At 34.0% G+C, this 20,343-nt stretch overlaps 1 protein-coding gene across 1 annotated transcript; it reads right to left on the bottom strand.

Annotated features, from left to right (window-relative positions):
• Nucleotides 1-184: 184 nt before the first annotated feature.
• Nucleotides 185-20,343, bottom strand: LOC108487187 (exocyst complex component SEC8-like). Its single transcript, XM_017791455.2, has 27 exons — nt 20,107-20,343; nt 19,442-19,566; nt 18,658-18,870; nt 15,308-15,481; nt 15,037-15,141; nt 14,073-14,182; nt 13,759-13,869; nt 12,154-12,289; nt 11,933-12,039; nt 11,254-11,552; nt 10,838-10,983; nt 10,599-10,714; nt 8,975-9,045; nt 8,063-8,196; nt 6,296-6,345; nt 5,492-5,592; nt 4,814-4,926; nt 4,446-4,553; nt 3,923-4,120; nt 3,621-3,706; nt 2,855-3,023; nt 2,697-2,774; nt 2,116-2,217; nt 1,916-1,990; nt 855-950; nt 715-764; nt 185-629 (listed from the first exon to the last, which is right to left on the bottom strand). The coding sequence occupies exons 2-27, from the start codon at nt 19,481-19,483 to the stop codon at nt 542-544; spliced, it is 3,078 nt and encodes a 1,025-aa protein (XP_017646944.1). The 5' UTR covers nt 19,484-19,566; nt 20,107-20,343; the 3' UTR covers nt 185-541.

The raw sequence follows: 20,343 nt of genomic DNA, 5'->3' as shown, positions 1-20,343 counted from the left end.
GTAATATAGGAAATTATTTGATTTAGTATGCAGGTACAAGTTAAGGTTTAATTCCAAATATTATATTTACTAACCATATTCCAAATGAATTCAAATCCAGACATCGCACCGGTCCATTTTGTTTTTAATTACAATAATCTTTTTTTTATATTTATGTAATTTATTTCGTACGAAGTGAAATATATTATTTAAAAAGAATAAATATATAATAATATAGGGTAAACATTACATTTTACATTTTGTAGTAAGAAATAACATGAATAGATATAAATAGGTTGGAATTGTTTATTTACAAGTATAATGGAATTCATACATAAGCTCGATCTAAATCCGACCCCGGCTAAACGTAGCCATACTTTTTTATTTGCATTTTTTTTTTTATGTCTATCACCAACCATCAACCAAAGAAAGGCAATAATAGAACAAGCCTCAATTTATTGATGGACATGCTGAAAGATAACTTCCATGGAAAAGGCTACGCACCGTTCTATATGCAAGAAAAAGATACGATTTCGGAGGATGAAATTGTCGGTTTTGAGTGCTAATGGGACAAAATTTCTTTCATTCGGTCTTGTGCATCGAGAGGTACCTCTCTTCCGGGAATCTGGACTTTTAGAAGATTAATGTACCTGTCAAAACAACAGCATGATTCAAGGATATACGGATATGCAAAATATTTAGGTCCAACTAGGAGGGGTAGTCGGTGCTACTAACTCTGAAGGTGTAAACAAGTGCTCATGCTCTGTAACGAAGGTGAGCAAGGCCTGCAAGCATGGATAGATCAAATAATTTGGAATGATGAAACTGTTTATTCGATAATCACGAGAAAGGGACTATGAGTTCAGATATCTTGCCTCGGATGTCATATTTAATAGTTCATAATAGGTTCGAACATGCTCTAACTTCTGCTGTGCAGCTTCACTGTCAATTGAAGGGATTGCTGCAAGAGTCTGTAATGGGATTAGAGATTGTAAATCAGAAGATTGATTTGTGCACATAAAACTGGAACTGTAAGCATACATCCGAACATTTAGATTTTTGACAGTTTGACATGGAATGCAAGGATTGAGCTTATTTTTCAAACTCTTGGTCAAACATAGCAACAAAGTCAAATCCAAGGCTAATTACAGGTAAGGATTGGGTTGTGACAGCCATGAGCAAGCATAACCTAGATCCTTTTTTTCACAAGAATACATCATCCTTGTCTGACAAGAAAACTAACTGGAAGAAATGAGAAGAGGAGGAAAGGGTGTACGGAAGTAAAGATCTGAGCGAATAACTGGAAAAGGGAATCATCACTGTCTCAGACATCCGAGAACCTAAGAGCTACCAACTATGATTTGTATTAAGCTTTATAGGAAATAGATCATTTTAATTTGAACCACGGAATATACGGTACTATTATTTCAGGTATTAATAAGTGCCTCTTAGCAATTAACAAAGACTGATTGCAGTCACTGCACGGATATTATTGCATCCTATGTTGCTTTGACTCTTCATTTGTTGAAAAGTAATCATGTCAGAACACATATCATACGCCTCAAAGAGGGCAGGGACTGAGCTCTAGAATATAACTCAAATCTTACAAAAACTTACAGCGACTGTCTTACAAAAACCCATGTTTGACTTGCTGCTGAGCGCAAATGACATAGGTTTCACCATTAACTTGACAAGATTGGTTTGAACATAAGGGCAGAACTCAAAAGACTATAAGCTTGACATGAAGGAAACTTGAGACTGGACTCAAAAGACAAGGCAATCCTCTTTATTGGTAATTAATTTATACAACGGACAAACTGCAAAACACACACACACACACACATAAATGGGAATATTTTCATATTATTTCAAGCACCTTCAGAGATAAGAAAATCATTCATCCCAGCATCCCCTCTGAAAAGAAAGACATACTAACCTGTTCTAGAGCAATTGAATTCCGACATATCTGCTGAACTCCAAACAGGTTGATAGATTTAAAGTCGGCCAAAGCCTAATCAGAAGTATTCCCCCATTGGTAAGAGGAATAAAGTAGGTGCTATTCTATACAAAATGGAAACAAATATAAATAATGCACAAATTATAGACTCAAAGTTAAACTTTGCAATGACTTCCAACCTTAATGGATGCATTTGCAGCAGTACCACATATTCCACCAAATATGTAATTCCGCTTCACTCCAGAAACAAAAGGCGCAATTTCTTCATCCCTGCGTGTTATCTATACATACAGAGAACGAAGAGGAGAAACTTAAACGATGATAGCATTATATTATTCATTGAAAAATCAAGCTTCTGAACCTCTGAAATTGGGGTACTAATGGAAAATTAAATGCAGGATTAAGATTTTCCAAGCAATCTGATCATTTTTTCTATGCAAAAATAAAGTTCCAAGAAAATAATGCCCAACACTTTTTCACTTCATTTTCTTCACTGACATTGACAAACCCAAGATGCAGCCAAGGATAAGCTGAACGTTAAGAGCCCTTTATATTAAGCCAGCAGCCAAACTCTATCATACTGCCATGAGGTTTTATGAGGTGTTTTTTTAACCACTTAGTATGTTAGAACTTTATTCTAACTTAAAGAAGCATGGACTAATGGACAAATTATCCATTGGAAATTTAAAACTGACGTAAGTTTCTGTAAAACTGGCCAATGGAACAAAAATATAATTTGATAAGAGTTGGAGAAAGTGACCTGTGCAGTAAGTGAAATAACAAAATCATCAGGCTCTTCTGCATCTTGGTTTTCCAGGTATTCCCTATGTGTCATTTCCTGTTTGAGCCATAATGCTTAGTTAGTTACAGACTTACTGGCTTCTCAAGTGTTTCTGAATTATGCTATTGTGACAAAACCTGTAGGTGGAAAATTGTCTCCAACTGCATCTCCACACGTAAAACTTTCAAGCAATCAATTGCTAGTTTTCTGTACTCGTTTGCAGACAACGCCAGATCCCTAGCAGGGGAACTGCTTGTTTGGCTAGGGTTGCCACCCTCCACATTTTGTGGCGACACTTGTACAAGTCTACATGTTGCATTAGATATGTGTAAAATGTAAGAAACAGCAGAAAATTTACGAATAGGAAGTTCTCAAATGCATAGTTGTTTATTATCACAAACAAATCTTGCAGAAGCATCTGCTCCTTTAATAACATAAAGTGCAAAAAGATATGCCACTCTTTGTATCTATGTATAGAAGGACAAGAGAAGGAGGAAAAATGTAAAAATATGAAGATACTGATGGCGTAGCATTTTGATTTTCTTTGAAAGCAAAGCCCCCCTTGGTTGCATATACAAATTTAGGTTACAAATGTTAATGGCCTATCGTGACTCCTCAAATACAATTTAGGTTACAAATGAATCATCAACTTTACCTGGATCTATAAGTACATGACTGAATCACTACAGTAACGAGCTGCTTGCATAAGGTATTCATAACTCATGGGTATATGTAGATAAACATTGAGATGCATATTCTGGAAAGCAGGGAGTAGATCCCATGTCTCTTGTCCATATTAATAGCTCCTTATGTCATTATAAAATACTATTTAAAACCCATTGTCACTTTACAACATTGCTCAATATATCCAAGTGCCAACTTAAGTGAGATGGATGAACTTGCCTTTCAATTGAGTCTGCTACATACTCCAATGAATCACTCAAGGATGCCAGCAAAACAATTTTATGGTTATCACGAATTAGGTTCTCCTGCACATGAGATGTGGTAAGAGAAAAATGAATAACTTCAACTGATGCTTTGAGCAAAATTATATAAAAAATGGCACCTAGGTTTCATTCACAGGTAAAGCTCAAATGCATGATGGATTCGATTCTTTGGAAGATCAAATAGTACATGGCTAGGAAATTTACTCAAAAAGAAATTTCGAACCAGTAGGGCAGAAGTGTCACCAGGCATATGTTTACCTGCCTAATAGGGCGCAAATTTAGGAGAAGGACACTCAGTTCTGATTCAACGTCAATGCTTCCAGCACCAGAAGAATTATTTCTCACATTTGACTGACTAAATGCATTGGGTAAACATGCACTAGCTGGATCAAGTCGCATCAATTTATCAATATCATGCCTCCCAATGATCATGTAACTCTGTTTCTCAAGAACTGCCTGAAATGTTAACAAAAATGTTTACGAGTGTAAATTGTTGATTACCATATGCATAGTAGCATGGACAAAAATAGAAGTTAGAGACAACTTCTCTATTATATTCTCACTAAAAATGACAGAAAGCATTAATTTATTTGAAAAGCAAAACAAATAGAAAATTTTACCCCTCCCCCCGCATCCTTGCACAAAATTTTCTTCCTTCATAATTTCAGAAAATAGACACACCTAAACTAATAAGAGCTGGTTGACATAAAAAAATCAACAAAAACTAAAATTATGTTAAAAGCAAACATAAGGACAGACATGCATACAGAAGAATCCAAACCTCCATGTATGAGGTACGACATCTCTCATATGTTCGTTCGAGAAAAGTTTGCACATACTTCATAAGGTCAGCAGCAAATTTAGGGATTGCTTGAGCCCAACCAAGAACCTAGAGTTTGAGTAAAATTAACTATTAGGAAAAAGGAACAGCTGTAGAAGTAGATGGTCCTGAAGCAAGTATGGAAGATGTTCAAGACAACAAAGAAAAATGCTGAATAACCTTTACCCGAATATACAAAAGAAAATAAAATGAAGAATCCAATACTCACTTATTGCAAAAAAAAAAGAAAAAGAAAAGGTAATAATATTATTAGACAGGAAGGAGAGAAAAAATAGTTTATTACAGAAATAAGGACAGGATACACTTGCCTCTTTTGCTAAATAATCAATGGCCAAAAGCCCCTGCAAGACAGGTCGACCCTTCTCAATGGATGAAGCATATGAAGCATGATTATGTGCCCGTGGCCGAAATGCAGCGGGACCTGTAAAAAACATTTCAGGTTAAGAGTTTTAAAGGAGAAACATAGATGGAACGAAAACTGGAGCATCGCATATGCAATACAACTGATGTTCATTATTGAACCCCAAATTTCCTAATACAAACCCACTTGTCACAGCATGGTTCTCAATATTCTCCGCTTTCTAAAATGAAATTACTACACTTCAGTACTCAGAAAGATGAACATGCAAATATTCTTCCATCCAATCCTTGTAAATTAGTACTGAGCATTCCACTAATTACATTGCTGCTTTATTTAAACACATTTTAATTATATTGTGCTAACCATCTTTCAGAGTACCGACTAACATTGATGAAGCAAACCTAGTTCACATCCATCAAACTTAGATCAGACCCCTCCCTATATTTCTTGTGATAGCCATCATAAGATACTGAATATTGAATTACCAACAGTATATGATTAATGAAAAATGAGAAAGGTAAACAGAGTTTTCAATCAATCAAGTTGACAGTTAAAGCAATTATAGGGCATGGATTGCAATTTGACAATTAATGCCTCGTGGGACTTAAATGGTTACAGAACTTGCTTGATATAGCTGCTTGTACGCTTTTCCGGTAGTCAACAAACATAGTTGGTAAAAGGTGGTCTTTCACAAAGTTCTCCACAAAGGCTAGCAATCCATCATTCCTGCAATTATAGAAATTTAATGATACAAAAGAACATCAATGACAAATTTACAGCTCACTTGCAAAAGAGTTGGGGCACATAATTTACAAATTTCACCTAGATTTGATGAAATGAACAAAAATTTCTACTTACACAGCGTGAAATATATTACCACCAAGATTTGATTAGTCAAAGCACACATATAATGATCGCCATGATCCAATAATATATAACCAGCTTCAAACCAGAAATAATTACCAAAAATTGATATCACTACTAAGAACCTTGGAAAAACTCAAGCAAGCCATTAACCTCGTGCAATAAATAATGAAAAAAATGCAACAAATAATTCCTACAAAATTAATTATGGAAAAACCTCATCTATAGATATAAGGAGGGGAAACAACTTTCAGTAAAAGAATCAGCACAGATAGTGTTTAAAGATGCCACAGCAAGGAACAAGGATGAAAGCATTTGGAACCTTAATAATTATATCCGTATGATAATACTTATAGAAAGAAAAAGGTTGTATATTCTCCCCCCTCCGCATCTCACTTTAAACTCAAACATTACAAACAAGAGATTGAAAAAAAGAAGAGCACAGAGTGAAAAATTAAAGGTACTTATATGCTTTGGCTAACAGCTATCCTTTAAAGACTTATCATATCATTTACACAAAGTGACTCTTCTTTGTATGACATACAAACATAAAACGGAGACTTACCCAAGCTGGGAATACCTTTTTGGCAGCATTGAAGCAAGCCTTTCTGTAAACTGCACCAGTCATCAGAATAAAAAATAAAGGCCATTTACAGAACCATCTATAAAATCAGTGTTGTCAAGAGCACAAAAAGCACCCTAGGCACTAGAACCTTTATATTTCCTTAGGAGCAAGGCAGGGACGAAGCCAGGAATATTGGTAAAAGGGGAGGGGAGGGGGTCAATATATATGCAGATGCTAATAGTGAAGTTAGAAATATTGTAAGACTGAAATATATATTGATTTTACAAAAAATAAGTTGTTATGAATAGACGTCTAAAACTTAGATAATGTATATAATTTGAGAGCTTAGTCCGAATAGTTTTCTAAAGTTTGAATCAATTTGGATTTTTTAATTTGAAAATATTTTTATTAATATCAGAAGAAGCATAAAAAGTTAGACGGGTTAAACTAGGCTAAGCAAGAAATAGTTAAACTAGGCTAAGCAAGAAATATTTTTGTTATCTAAATTTGTTCTAAACTTCTAATCTAATCCTTTAATGATGCTATTAAACATATGTTAAATATTATATTTAAATTAAAAATAACATATAAAATCGTATGGTACAATTAATGGAAGAAGCCATCATGCAACCTAATCCGCGCCAAGAATCTTTTTTTGGTGAGTCATCCTTAATCCCTAAATCCACTAATAAATTAGATTTAACTATTGCTCAAAGAAAATGTGTTGGGTCTTGTATCAAACATCCTATTTTTAACTTTATTTCTCATGATTCCTTGTCCCCTTCCTATAGAGCCTTTGCCTTGTTCTTGTTCTCTGTGTCTATTTCACAAGATTGGAGGGGGGGGGGGGGAACTTGGTCACTTGGAGAAGCAAAAAACGCAGTGTTGTTTCTCAATCAAATGCTGAGGTAGGGTATAGAGCAATGACTCAAGGCGTTTGTGAGCTTCTATGGGTACAGAAAGTAATGGAAGAATTAAAGTTGTTAGGAAAAGGAAAATGATCCTTATATTGTGACAAAAAAGCTGCCATCAGTTTAGCCCATATCCTGGTACAACATGATCAAACAAAGCATATAGAGATTGGTTGACACTTCATTAACGAAAAGTTGATTACTAGTGCCTTGAGTTTAGGTCATGTAGCTTTTAAGAAGCAGTTAGCTGATGTGTTCACCAATGGACTTAGCAACAAAATGTACCATAATTTGGTCTGCAAGTTGGGCATGTGTGATTTTTATGCACCAACTTGAGGGGGAATGCTAAGCAAATTGAATTTGACAGCAGAACCTTAATTGTTGACAAATTTGATAAAGTGATTTTAGGCTTGAATTTTGTCATTTTATTGTTTTGTAATTATGCTAACCTTCCTTAGACTATGTCGTCGTGTATGTTTTATCATTTGATATACAATAGAAGCAATTCTTCTTTATTTTTTGGAATACTTTGTCTTCAGCAATGCTCTATATTTGTTGTTCAATGCTCAAAGAATAGAGTTTGATACTGTCCCCTTTTTTTATTAGTAAACATACACCTAATGGAAGATTTTTAAAATAAAAGACACCAAAAAAATTTTAATCAGGCGCATTTTTTTAGGCCTATCCCCTTGCAAAAAAGTACACCTACGTGCAGCAGGTGTGTGCCTAATAAATGTGCATCACCAAAAGGGTCTAAGGTGCAAGGAATAGGTGCAAACCTTGAATACGCTACTATGAACATGTAATAAAGAATATACTTCAAAAGGATAAATATTTGATTCTCAAGGTCTCAAACCTGATGAACAGGCCGGTATACAGATGCCGCTAGATACATGCCTTGCTCAGGCAAGACAGCTGCAGAGCCATAGCCTTCTTGTGAGACATCGGAACCCTTCTTACTCCATCCCCCCTGGTGTTTAAATTCAACTCCTATATAGTAGACAAGGCATTCAATAACAAATAATGACAGAGACATGGTCAATATAATTATGTGAAAAAAGTTACACCTAAAAAAATTGAAACATAACAAGGGAAAGAAAATTTTCCAATCACCACACAAATAGAACTTGCTGCCGCAAAGAAAAAATGGGGGGCGAGAGACAACATCTATTAAATCAACAAAACAAAAAATCTCCCACTCCAACTGCTTGGTAAATCAAACAAATTGGATTAGAAATTGACATCATTTGAAAGAACCAAACCACTGAACTTCACATTTTGAGAGCTAACTGAAATTTTCAATAGGCTTCCCCTTGCTAGCTAAATATACTATACCTTCAATGAAACTTTCACTAAAACGCAAACTGTCAGTTAAATATAAGTAGGAACTATAACTCTACAATGTTTACAATGAAGAACAACAAACTTCTATGACACGTTTTTGTTTTTAGAAATGAGAAGAATTTTCCTTTCATTTATGTTTCTCTTACCATTTGTATTTCCTATACTATCAAAAATTGCTACTATTTTCACTCTTAAGGATGTAAACTCAAATAGTAAAACACATCAGCATAGAATTTTACCTAACTGGGCAGACATAAAGCTTTTCTTGGCTGATTAATACTAATAATCACAAAAAAGGAGCTACACCAAACAATAAACTTGATAAGAGAAAATAATATATATCAAAATTAAAAAATTTAGATAAATCATGGACAAAGAGCTAATAATAATTTAGTAAGTTTGCAGTAATTCAAATTTAGCATACCCTTGTTAGGAACTGATAAGGTGGCGTCTGTGAAACGGAAAGCAAAAGTGAGGCCATCTTCTGACCCATCACTGTAGCCAAACATATTAACTTTCAAGCTTGTATGAAAAAATAACCAATAAGAGAACTAATAGGCATATGTTAAGCAGCTATCCTAAAACCAATATGCTATAGGATAGAAGCCCCTAAAATAAAGCCAGAGCAAACTAAAGCCTTAATAGGCATGGGATAAAACTATTTAATACTCTCCATCATCTATAAACCAATATTAATACACCTAACATGTTCATAAAAATGTAAAGGGAAATAAACAACATAACAACAAACTTGGGCTCTAATGCTATGTTAAGCATCCAACCATAAACTAAATGGCTATAAATGGAGATGCCCTTGCTTAAATGTAAAGCACAAGAAACCTAAGATTTAATGAAATCAGATAAAACTGCTTAAAGAAATAACAGCACAATATGTAGCATACAGAAAAGAACTAATAGAAGAACGCTAACCATTTTGATTTCTTATTTATGCAATGCTGCACTTATGATGAAAATGGTATTTCACTTTAGCAATGATTTTAGTTCTGATGATAAAAGATTACAACTGATTCCAGCAATTCAGCTGATTTATTTTTTCATTTTGGAAGTCATGGCACCCTGGTTTAGAATTTTTTTTTTCTATCTTTATTGTCAACTGATATTCTAACAATGAACCGAGGATGGAAGCAGAGACAATACAAAGGCATTCTTGCACCAAATGAAATATGCTGGGGAATAAATGGTGACTTAAAAACCCATTTAACTCATCATGGCTGCTATTGAATAGCATCACATACTCTATTTTTCAGTCATTACTCAACAATTCAAACACACACAATGCTCTTTGAGGGTGTGGACAATATCATATGCCTTTCTGTTGATAGCTAAGAATAATTTCACACCCCAAAAGATAAATGCTAACTTTAGGGATTAGATTACAATTTATATCCTCCTAACTTGTTGCAAAAAGGTAATGAATTAATTATAATTAAATAAACAAAGAGTAATCTATTAAACAGCTACTCTAATGGCTAATGAAAGGAGATAATTCCAGTTGGATTTTATTTGAAAATGTGAGATAATTCTCAAGAAAAGATGCAAAACTGCAAAGACTATCAAGTGGTTCAATGAGAGGGGAGGAAAGAACTTTCACTTCATGCAGCTGGAATATATTTAAATCCACAACCATATCTCCGCAGCTCACTGCCATCATGATGTCACATACAAATTCTTCCACATAAAATCCAAAATAAAATGATAACTTCTGAAATCCTCCAACACCAACATCATCAATATTCACACTCGCTCTCTTCACAATAAACCCCATACCAAAATTATAAATAGGTTTTATTTTAGTGATCTACTAAATATTGTTGAAGCACTTACTCTTTCTCACCCCTTCCTAAATATAAGAGGAGGTATATATGGGAGCAACTGCACTCCCCACCCCCCCCCCTCCTTTCTCAAAAGGAAAAAAGAAAAAATAAATTTCTATGTTAGCAAAGTAGAGATGACTAATGGGAACTATAACTGAATCCTTACTTTATCTCTTCCTCCAAGTACTAACACAAGGGACTCTAGTTACTTGCCTCTTTTCTTTTGTAGGAGCCTTGCTAGCAAGCCTGGCAGTTTGTACAGCAGCGTCTGCAGATGCAGCCTCATGGGTTGCTCGAAGAATCTCACATATGAGTTGTTGGCATTCACTCTGCATCACATAATTCAACAAAAATTGTAAATTGAAGAAATAAAGTCAACAAGAAGTTATCAGGCCAACACCATTCTAAAAAGAAACTTGGTGAATATGAAAGCACTGGATAAGATAGATGACCTGTAAAACTGTCAACGAAAAGCCAATACTAAAATGAGATGCTTTAGAATCAAGGTATGCATCTGTTGACATCGATTTTAGAATCTTTGTATCACTTTGCGGGGACGATTTCGACTCAATAAGCTCTCCAATAACAATATGATTTCCTGACCAATTACAGCTCAGAGATTTCGTTTCAGATTTTAATTTAAGAGTAAATGAAATAGCAAGGAGGAGGAGGCCCTGGAACATTGAGGTCCCAGGTTCAAGTCACACCATGTATAGATTTATTGTTTCTATTGAAATTGTCTAGATGTTTTCTGCTTTGTTAGTTTCATAGTTCACTTATTTAGTGATACATGGATGTAATGATTGACTCTAATTGTAACTTTTGATATAGTTGTATTTCCAATAATTATAATAATTAAACGTCTCACCAAATATCCGAACAACAGAGTCCAGAATTGAATTAAGAAGCTCTTTTGCAGCAGCCTGTGCTTTTCCTGTAGGAGCCATCACAGGTGAGACAGGGCTCACTGCTAACAGATTCCCAGCCAATGATATCCCATTCTGACGCTTTTGTTTGGATAACTGATAGCTTTCTAACTGTCCCTTCATAAGATGGAGACTGGTCGCACCAGTTCGAGTAGCTTTATCAACTGAAGAATTTATGAATTCTGAATGGGCTTTAATCCTGGATGTGATAATCCCATGAACAGTGGGTCGCAATCTTTGGCTGTTACATTAATTTCGCAAGTAACAATTCTTAAATAGGTAAACCATTATGAAGACAAGTTACAGCAAGAGCAGCATAAATTAAAACTACAAATATCACAAATAAAAGAAACAGAAAGAAAGAAATACATGGGTGTTAGAAGTTCAGGTCATTAGTTTGTTAAAACACAACAGATCTTAAAAGGGATAAAAGCTCAAGACTACTTTCATCGTGCTCATCATGTATCTTATAAGAAAACCATCTTATATAAATCAACAGTAGATGATCCAAGAAAGGAAAATTACGGCATATTAGTACCATTTTCAGAGTCTATCTAAAAGCACCAGGGGAAAAACATAGGTTCCATTAAAACATGCTACTACATAAGCAAAGCAACTAACCATATTAAAGCACTAGCTGCAGCTATTTTGTTAAGTAAGCTGAGGCACTCCACCATGGTCTGCAAATACTTCACGTGAATTGGAGCGTCACTTTTTTTAATTGTTTCCTAGATAAAAAATTTAGAGAGAGAAAGAGAGAACAGTGCTTTAATGTCAAAGTTCAGAAAATTTAACAAAGTCAACATTATGAGATGAGATAATATTAAGTGAAGTATTCATACAACAAATTCATCAGGAGTGGAATTAAAAAGCCACAATGGGATTTGATGGACTTTGACATCCTTTCCATCACCACCATTAAGCCTTTCATCATTTGGCTCCAAAGAACTATCCCCATCATGACCATCATAAGATGACCTGGAAAAAGGAAAATGTCAAGTACAAATTCAGACAACTGAACAAAGTATAAAATATAAAAATCTTTAGAAGAGAATAAAAACTAAATTAAGAAACCTACGGGAAAAAATAATAAAAATAATGACCTCTCTACATAACTACATTACCAAGCAGAATAATATTCTGATAATGTGCGCATGACAAGAGCTTAAAATCAACAATAAATTATCAAAAAAGATGGAGAAAACGTAAGTTACAGGATCCATAAGAAGGTTTTTGATAATTTTACAGGTTTAGAGACGGACATTAACTAGAAGAAAAAACTTAATCCCATTTGGGATTGCATGCATTTTATGACTTTATAATTCAAAAGAAAGCTTGGCGTCCAATTCTTTCTATTTAAAAGTTAGTTTGGCATCCAATTCATTCCTCCATAGATGGTAGAAACCATAAAACTCTACAAACTAAAACAGAAATGAAAAGGTTTGTTTTCCTGTATTCTAAAAAAAATCCATTAATATTCAGACATTGAAATTTGTTATTAAGTATCAAACCTAATACCACTTGGTAATAGGTTAAGCATCAAACCTAAAACCGCTTGGTAATAGGTGGAGGGGCCCAAATTTAATAAAGGACCATGATGCATAACTTGTGGGACACCACCAGTTATCACTCCCCTTCACATGTAGCTCATAGGGCCTACACATCAACAACCTCACTAGGGGCGGTCAGCCTCACATGAGGTTAGGTAGGAAGAACAACATGACAAAACATGAGCTCTGATACCATGTTAAACATCTAACCTAAAACCAATTGATAATAGGTGGAGAGGCTAAACTTTAAATAAAACCACAAGAAATCTAATACTTAGATGATGTGAGATAACACAATAATCATGAGGAAACAATGTTAAGTTCTGTCCATAGTCCCTAATCTTTTATCTCGATTCCATTTCAATCACTAACTACCGAAGTGTTCCATTCAGACTCTTAACCTTTTTACGTGGTTTCACTTTGGTCTTTTTATCACATTTTTCCACTAACAGTTGAGGAAAATATCCAAGTGACAAGACAAGGGAATGTTTACACACTGTGCCACAGAAGCTACAACTTGGACATTACATTAGAATTAACAAAATTATTAGTAGGAAGGACTAAAATGAAACCATTTTAAAAGCTTGAGGACCAAAAAAACAGTTAAATAATTGAGGTTCAAAGTATAATCAAAATAAATGGTTAAGGACCATGTATGGAATTCCCAACTATTTCAACCAAGATCCAATAGAAGAAGGATTGGTTTAAAGTTCAAACTTAAAGTAACGCAAATAACAGATGTGAGGTTTGAAACTCTTATAACTTCAAGAGGAATGCACAAAAAGACAACCAAATAAAAATTCAATTTTAATTTTATGTAAGACAAGGAAAAGAGACTAAATTAAGAAAGATATTAAAAAAAAAAAAAGAAAAAACAAATGAACCATCTCCACTTACCTTCCATCAACTGGACTTAGAGACACAGGTTGCAAACTATTTGCAGTGATTGCAACAACAGTTGTTGTTGGCACTTCATCATCCTTTTCATGCATGCTTGAAGCAACTGAGCTGCAAAATTTAATCAGCTTAATGACCAAAAGTTCTGTAAAAGCGAAATCTTTCTGGAAAATGCCTTTTATCGGCATAAATAAATTACAGATAACATGTTTAATCAAATATCTCTTTCTTTCTTATTCAGTGTGAACAGATGACATCATGAATCACCAAAAGAATAAGACAAGGAAAGTTAAGCTGTTAATAGACAGAAATACCTGAATTCACCCTTATTGTAAAGATGTGCATGCAAATCCTCCAAAATTTTAAAGAACAGAATACCTTGCAACTTTGACAGATCAGATCGAATGTCTTGGAGAGCACCAACCTAGATAACAATAAATGCAAGCAGAAGATCTTAAAGTTCTCTATATAATTTCAATTGAAAAAAAAGGGTGAAGTTATAGAAAAGCTGAACTATTTAAAACTGTAAGATTTCCTTTATAGTTAGGTTGACTATTTGCTATCATTAAACCTCTGATTCATGAACATATGACGGCATCAATTGTTCCATTTCTGTTTGGGATAAATTTGCAATTAACATGGCATCAGTAGGCTTCTAATTTTTAATTGACTCAGCCGTCATCTTTTTCTTTTCTTCTACTTATTTATGTGCCTGTATATTTTTTCCTTTTTTTTTTGGAAGGCATGTACCCGTAGATTATTTTGCATGTTCAGCATAGTTTCAGACATTTTAACGGTTGAATTTGATTTTTGTTGTTAGCATTGAGTATACTCCACTATGTTGGCATCTCTTTGGAGCATCAGATGCAGCCCAAATGCCAATTAACAGTCTACTTAATTGAAGGCTAAAACTGTTTAACATATTTAATGTAGAGGTTAATGTGTTAACTTTCTAAACATTAGTGTTCAACTTGAAACCAGGGTAACAAGGTTTTAACAAACCCCCTATGCTAAGCCTTGGCCATAACTGTGTCATAAATATGGCCATTTAATTTGGGAGGCCTAACAAATTAAAGATGGGCACCTGATCTATTTGTGTGAAAGCAACAAGTTAATCTAAAAGATAAAATGTAAGAGAAGCTGAACAATTTTGATAACATATTATGCCAGAGGCAATCTATCTAGGGATCAGTAGCAAGATGAGCTAAACCAAAGTTTTACCAAAAATAAAGTCGAGAATAGAAACAGATAGACTGCTTGCAACATTTTATAAATTACCGATTGAAGGCCCTCACGCTCAAGCATCAATGCTGACTGAATATGCAATTGAACTGCAGCATAATACTGCTTATCAGAAATGAGCTTCTCAATACGAGCAGGAACCTGATCCAGGTAATAAACAAACCAGGCGATACATCAGATTTACTGGATTTCTTGCAGGACCAGAGGAAGTTGTGGATGGAAGTGAAGTGCCAAATCCTAATGAAGATAAAGCATGTAAATACCAAAAAAATATCATTTGAATGAAAGAAAAAAATTATGAACAAACCTTAGCTATACCCTCAATCTGATCTAGCAAGGAGATTATGTGACGCAAAGTAACAGATCGATACCACAACTGATGCAACTGTTTATTGCGTGCAGAAAGACGTTTCTTGGACTCAGCCAAATCTACCTTTAATACTTCAATACTTTCAGAAGATTCACTGAATAACCGCAAGATCTGAAGAAGAATGAACAATTACTCATAAAAATATATAAATAAATGCAAAGCATGGTTTTTTTTACATGTCAACAAAAAAAGAAAGAAAAGGAAAAGAGAAAATGGCAACAACCATTGACACAAGAATTGGTAATTGAATCAGAATATTACTGCTAATATTTTCCACAAAGAAAGACTATTACATGTTCCCCACTTATAGACTATACAAAATCTAAATAAGGAAAAGAAATATATTAATCATCCACGAAAGATGGCACCTCATTTAAGTTATCATACCAGAGATTTTATTGGTTTCAATGAAAATTTATTTATTCTCCAAGACCTGCTTATTCAGTATTATAATATTATCAATTACTATGTCCATAAACTCTCGTCTGCAGATTATTTATCATGTAAAGGGATTCATTACCATGAGTATCCAATGGACATCACATTGATAGTGGACTACTTAGAAGACTGATACTGGACTCTCTCATACAAGATAGACAATCAAAGGCAAAATTAGAGATAAATAATACTCAATCAAGGTAAACCGCTTATGTCAAATTTGTGTTTTGATTTTATAATTCAATTTTATATTATTTTGCTTCTGTGCATCAGCTAAATTTCAAATCAAGAATAGAATAAGCCTCCCTCTTCTGATATATTTAGCTTATCCTATAGACTTCCTACTTTCTAAAGGGGCATCATTTACTGTTCTCACATTGGTCTTAAAATGCATTCACTTCCAAAGGTTTCCCTAGCAAATTCTTGCACACAAGCTGAAGTGAAGTAACAAATGCTAGTTTTGCAAAATTAACAAAGCATTCATTGACCTCCCAAAATAAACAAATATTTAGGACCAAACAAAAGGATGGGAAAATTTTACTTAGATAGGAATATTTGGGAGAGGGCTCTTCTAAGAATATACTAATTATATACTGGGTCTGGTTAGTCACTGCTTATAGGCACCCGTTAAGGTTTCTTTAATTGCAATTTTAAGAAAGTTTTTAGCATTTATTGCATTACTTTTTTAAAATTAAAAAAGATGCATTAATTTCATTTTTTTTAAAAAGCATTAATTGCATTTTTCTTGACTAGAATATCACCTTAACCAGTGTCACTAGGCACTGATTAATATTTTCCTTAGGTCATATAAAAGAAACAATTGCATCCTAAAAATTTTTGGAGTTCCAAATGCGACAATAATTATGGGAAAGAGGAGAGATACATAAATGGTTGAGTCTATAAAAATAAAAACCACCAAAGACCATACTGGAAGAAAGAAAACAGTAGATAATGAAGAATTGCAACTTTTTTCTCCCTGGTACCAGCAGAATCATAGGATTCAAGTACAAAAACTATAAAAGAAAAACCACAAAAACAGAAAAATATCTCTTAGTTCAGCGACCTTCAAGAGCATATCTATCAATGGTTTGAGGGGTGTGAAATTTTATTACCTTCTTACTTTTAAATATAGTACTTACCCCTATTGGACTATAAATATCATTTGAAGAAGTGAGCAAACTAGATAATGATTGTTAGAGTGAACAGTTTCAAGAGAATTATATTCTATTAAAATAACTTACTATTGTTTTCATTGAAAACATTAAGATTATATGGTTCACATGCAATTAACTAAAAGCTAATGCCAACAAAAGACACAAAATGCCATCAATGTTTTAAAAAACAAATACAAGATAACTTCTAATATGAAAATCTCTGAATCATACGCTTCAATCTATCCACTTATAACTCAGCAACCCCTTGAACCAGAAATGATGATTGAATAAAACATCAATTTTTTCAGTACAACCCCTAAACCCCAATCATGTCAACATCACAACTATTGCACTTATCAATCTAGGTCAAAACCAAACACTGATCTTCTCCATGAATGTGAACGTAGACTAAAAGATCAGTCATACCATGCATGGTCACTCTGCAATCTGCATACAGCAACAATCAAGAAATCAAGAATTATAGGCTTTCACAACATGGTGCTCCAATGATTGTTCATTCCTTTTTGAAGTTCCCATGTCCAACATTTGTGTCCGGCACATATCCAGATATATGTATGGAAAGATGACCATCCAAAGAGTCCAAAGAATCAAAAATTTAGAAAAAAAAAAAAAATGTTCCCACATTGGACACATACTTATTTACAACACTGGCACCCAACTCCAATTACCATAGTTCACAACAGTATTTTCCACCTAAGTTAAGGGAATTCCAATGATAAAGAAAAGCACTAGGGAGGCTAACGAGTATGTCACAAAACAATTCAAAGAAGCTTGACCAGCAGCCACAACTAGCAGTGCCAAGACATGACCTAAAATGGCTTTCAAACATACAAAAGCCATCACTAACATCCCAAAGCTTTTCAACCATAACAACAATAAATTCACCTTTCAATTGCCACCAGCCAACTCCTAACAAATTAATACAGCAACCCACCCAAAAATGGCAATAATCAACCAAATTGATGTATGAAAGAATTCATGAGGATTATGCCTGGGAGGATAAACTCTGCATGCTAAAACACATATTTCTTCAAAAAACAAACTTGCGTCCCGATAGTAGATACAACAACATAAAAACATTTTAAGAGTGCAAGCTCATGGGAACACCTTACAAGGATAATCATCATTCAAACCTCCTTCGTAATCTCAAAATTTGTTAGCTTAAACAAAAGAAATAACAGTAGCAGAGTTACTCAGTCTTCTACTAGGTTTGCTAATATTTGTGGTGTCCCCGCATCTAAAAGTAAGTAATTTGTAAATGACAGAGAACTGACAAGGGATATCCAATGAAGCTTAATGTTTATCCTTAACAGAAACAATAATTATGGTGATCAATGAGAGATTTTTTCATTTATATATATTTTCCAACAAGATTTAGAATAAAAATCAAATGATTCTATGATCTCAAACTATAGAAAAAATCCTATATTCGTTATCCAAGTGTGGACCCAACTTTAACAGAAGAAAATAATTAAGAAAATATGAATATGCGATACATGTAATTAAGGAAATAATCACCAGGAATGGTTTTTGAAGCAAATCGATTGCAATTTAACTAAAAAAAAGGAACACAAAAATAGAGTCATTACTATAAAAGCAAAAAAAAAAAAGAAAAAAAAGGAACACTTGAGAAGCCTGTAAAAAGTTTTAGCATCACAGAATCTATTAAAGAACCTGAGAATAATTTTGAATTGCTTTGTTGAAGCCACCATGATAAGCATGAACAACTTCATCTACAACATCCTCGATAATATCTCTTTGTTCCTTTAAAACCCCGAGCTCACCTTCACGATCTTTTGATGACAGGATACGGACAACATGAGGTAGTGAATCAAAACGTGCAGCAGCCCAACTCTCTCTTATTGTTAAAAGGTCATCCCTTAAATACTGTATTTAATCATAAGCAAACAGAAGACGAACATAAGAAAACCTTAACACATAAAACACAGCACTATTAGCTTCCCACTCTTTTATCAAATTTCTAACCACGTACTAAATCAATGAAACACAGCATTATTTGCTCGATAACAACAAACTATGCTGTCCGCAAATCAGAATAATACCATCGCTACCAGCCTCAAGATGGTTGCCAAAACTTGCAACAAATTGCAAAACAATTTTGTTGTGGCTTTTATTATTTGATTTTTACTTCGGGATGAAAACTACAAAAAAAGGGATTGTTTGGAAAAAACATCTTTCAAGTAATTAAGAAATACAGTGTCACAAATTTTCCTCGAGATCAAAGCACCTGAATTTACAAGTATATGAAAATAACTAAATTAGAATTGGAATAACGTTTTAGTCATTTATTTATTGTTGATCAATTACAGTTTTGCTTTTCGGCAAATTTTTACAGGCTATAAGCTTTAAAAATAAAGTAGCGAACGCCGCAACCAAAACGCCGCAACCAAACAGAGCTTTAAATCAACGGACTAGAAGAAGAATGAAGTAAACTTACTTCTTTATCCGGAGGAAGCGGAAATCCATCAAACATCCCCATCTCACACAACCTTTCACTTTTCCCACGCTATAAAAAAACGCGCGGACTATTAATCACAACAAACCCTTTAATCCTACCTGTAACTGAAATAAAAAGAAAAGGTAAAAATATGTATATTTTATACATCACTAGCTAAATTCTTAGAGCTCCGTGCAAGAAAAGAGGAATTTGAGCTGAATTACTTATAATAATAACAGAAAGGAATTATATTAAAAAGAAGTAATACATGCAGAATTTCCTTTACGTTAAATTTTCCATTGTTTTCTCAGCAAGCACACAAGTGATGCAAAAAGAAATATAAAAGTTCAAAATCGAGAGAAACACCTACTGATCCTGCAACCTGAGCATCAGAATAGATAAATTTCAAGCAATGTAGAAAGTAAATTAATATCTCCAAATAAATAAAAACAAAGAAGATAAAATCTTAAACACGGAAATGCAAGTGATTCAATGAATTAAAACAGATCATAACAATATTCATTCAGATTGAACAAAATCTTTTTTTAACGAGAAAACAACATCGTGTCTTCTGAAAACGAACGAGAGCAAAGAAGCGAAACGGAACAGTGAATCAGTGATGAATAACAAAGAGAAAGTGAACTCTCGTTCATAGTTTCAGATACCTGCTGAAAAAAAAAACGCTTTCGTTCCAAAGCGAGTGCCTCATTCTAGACCGAGCTTGCCTGCGATTCGGATCTCTTCAATGGCGAAGAACAAGAAGAAATGTCACAATCTTGGAATAGAAGACGATGATGAAGATTGAGCGATTTTTGTAGGGTGAAGCTGTGAAATATTGATTATTTATTTATTTATTTACTTTTTAAAGGGTCTTGAATTTAGATATTTTATTTAAAATGGGA

The sequence above is a fragment of the Gossypium arboreum genome, chromosome 10 (genome assembly GCF_025698485.1).
Source record: "Gossypium arboreum isolate Shixiya-1 chromosome 10, ASM2569848v2, whole genome shotgun sequence".
In the NCBI taxonomy this organism is placed as follows: domain Eukaryota; kingdom Viridiplantae; phylum Streptophyta; class Magnoliopsida; order Malvales; family Malvaceae; genus Gossypium; species Gossypium arboreum.
Note: the sequence above shows the minus strand (reverse complement) of the source record. Positions and strands in the feature narration are given on the sequence as shown.

What these genes read in the sequence shown, in the direction of transcription:
- LOC108487187 (XM_017791455.2), bottom strand. Translation starts at nt 19,483, where the DNA reads ATGGGGATGTTTGATGGATTTCCGCTTCCTCCGGATAAAGAA. An exon ending in CTTATCAGTTCCTAACAAGG is followed by an intron (nt 8,197 to 8,974) that starts GTATGCTAAATT and finishes TCTACTATATAG; the next exon opens with GAGTTGAATTTAAACACCAG. An exon ending in GTAGCAGACTCAATTGAAAG is followed by an intron (nt 3,024 to 3,620) that starts GCAAGTTCATCC and finishes TGCAACATGTAG; the next exon opens with ACTTGTACAAGTGTCGCCAC.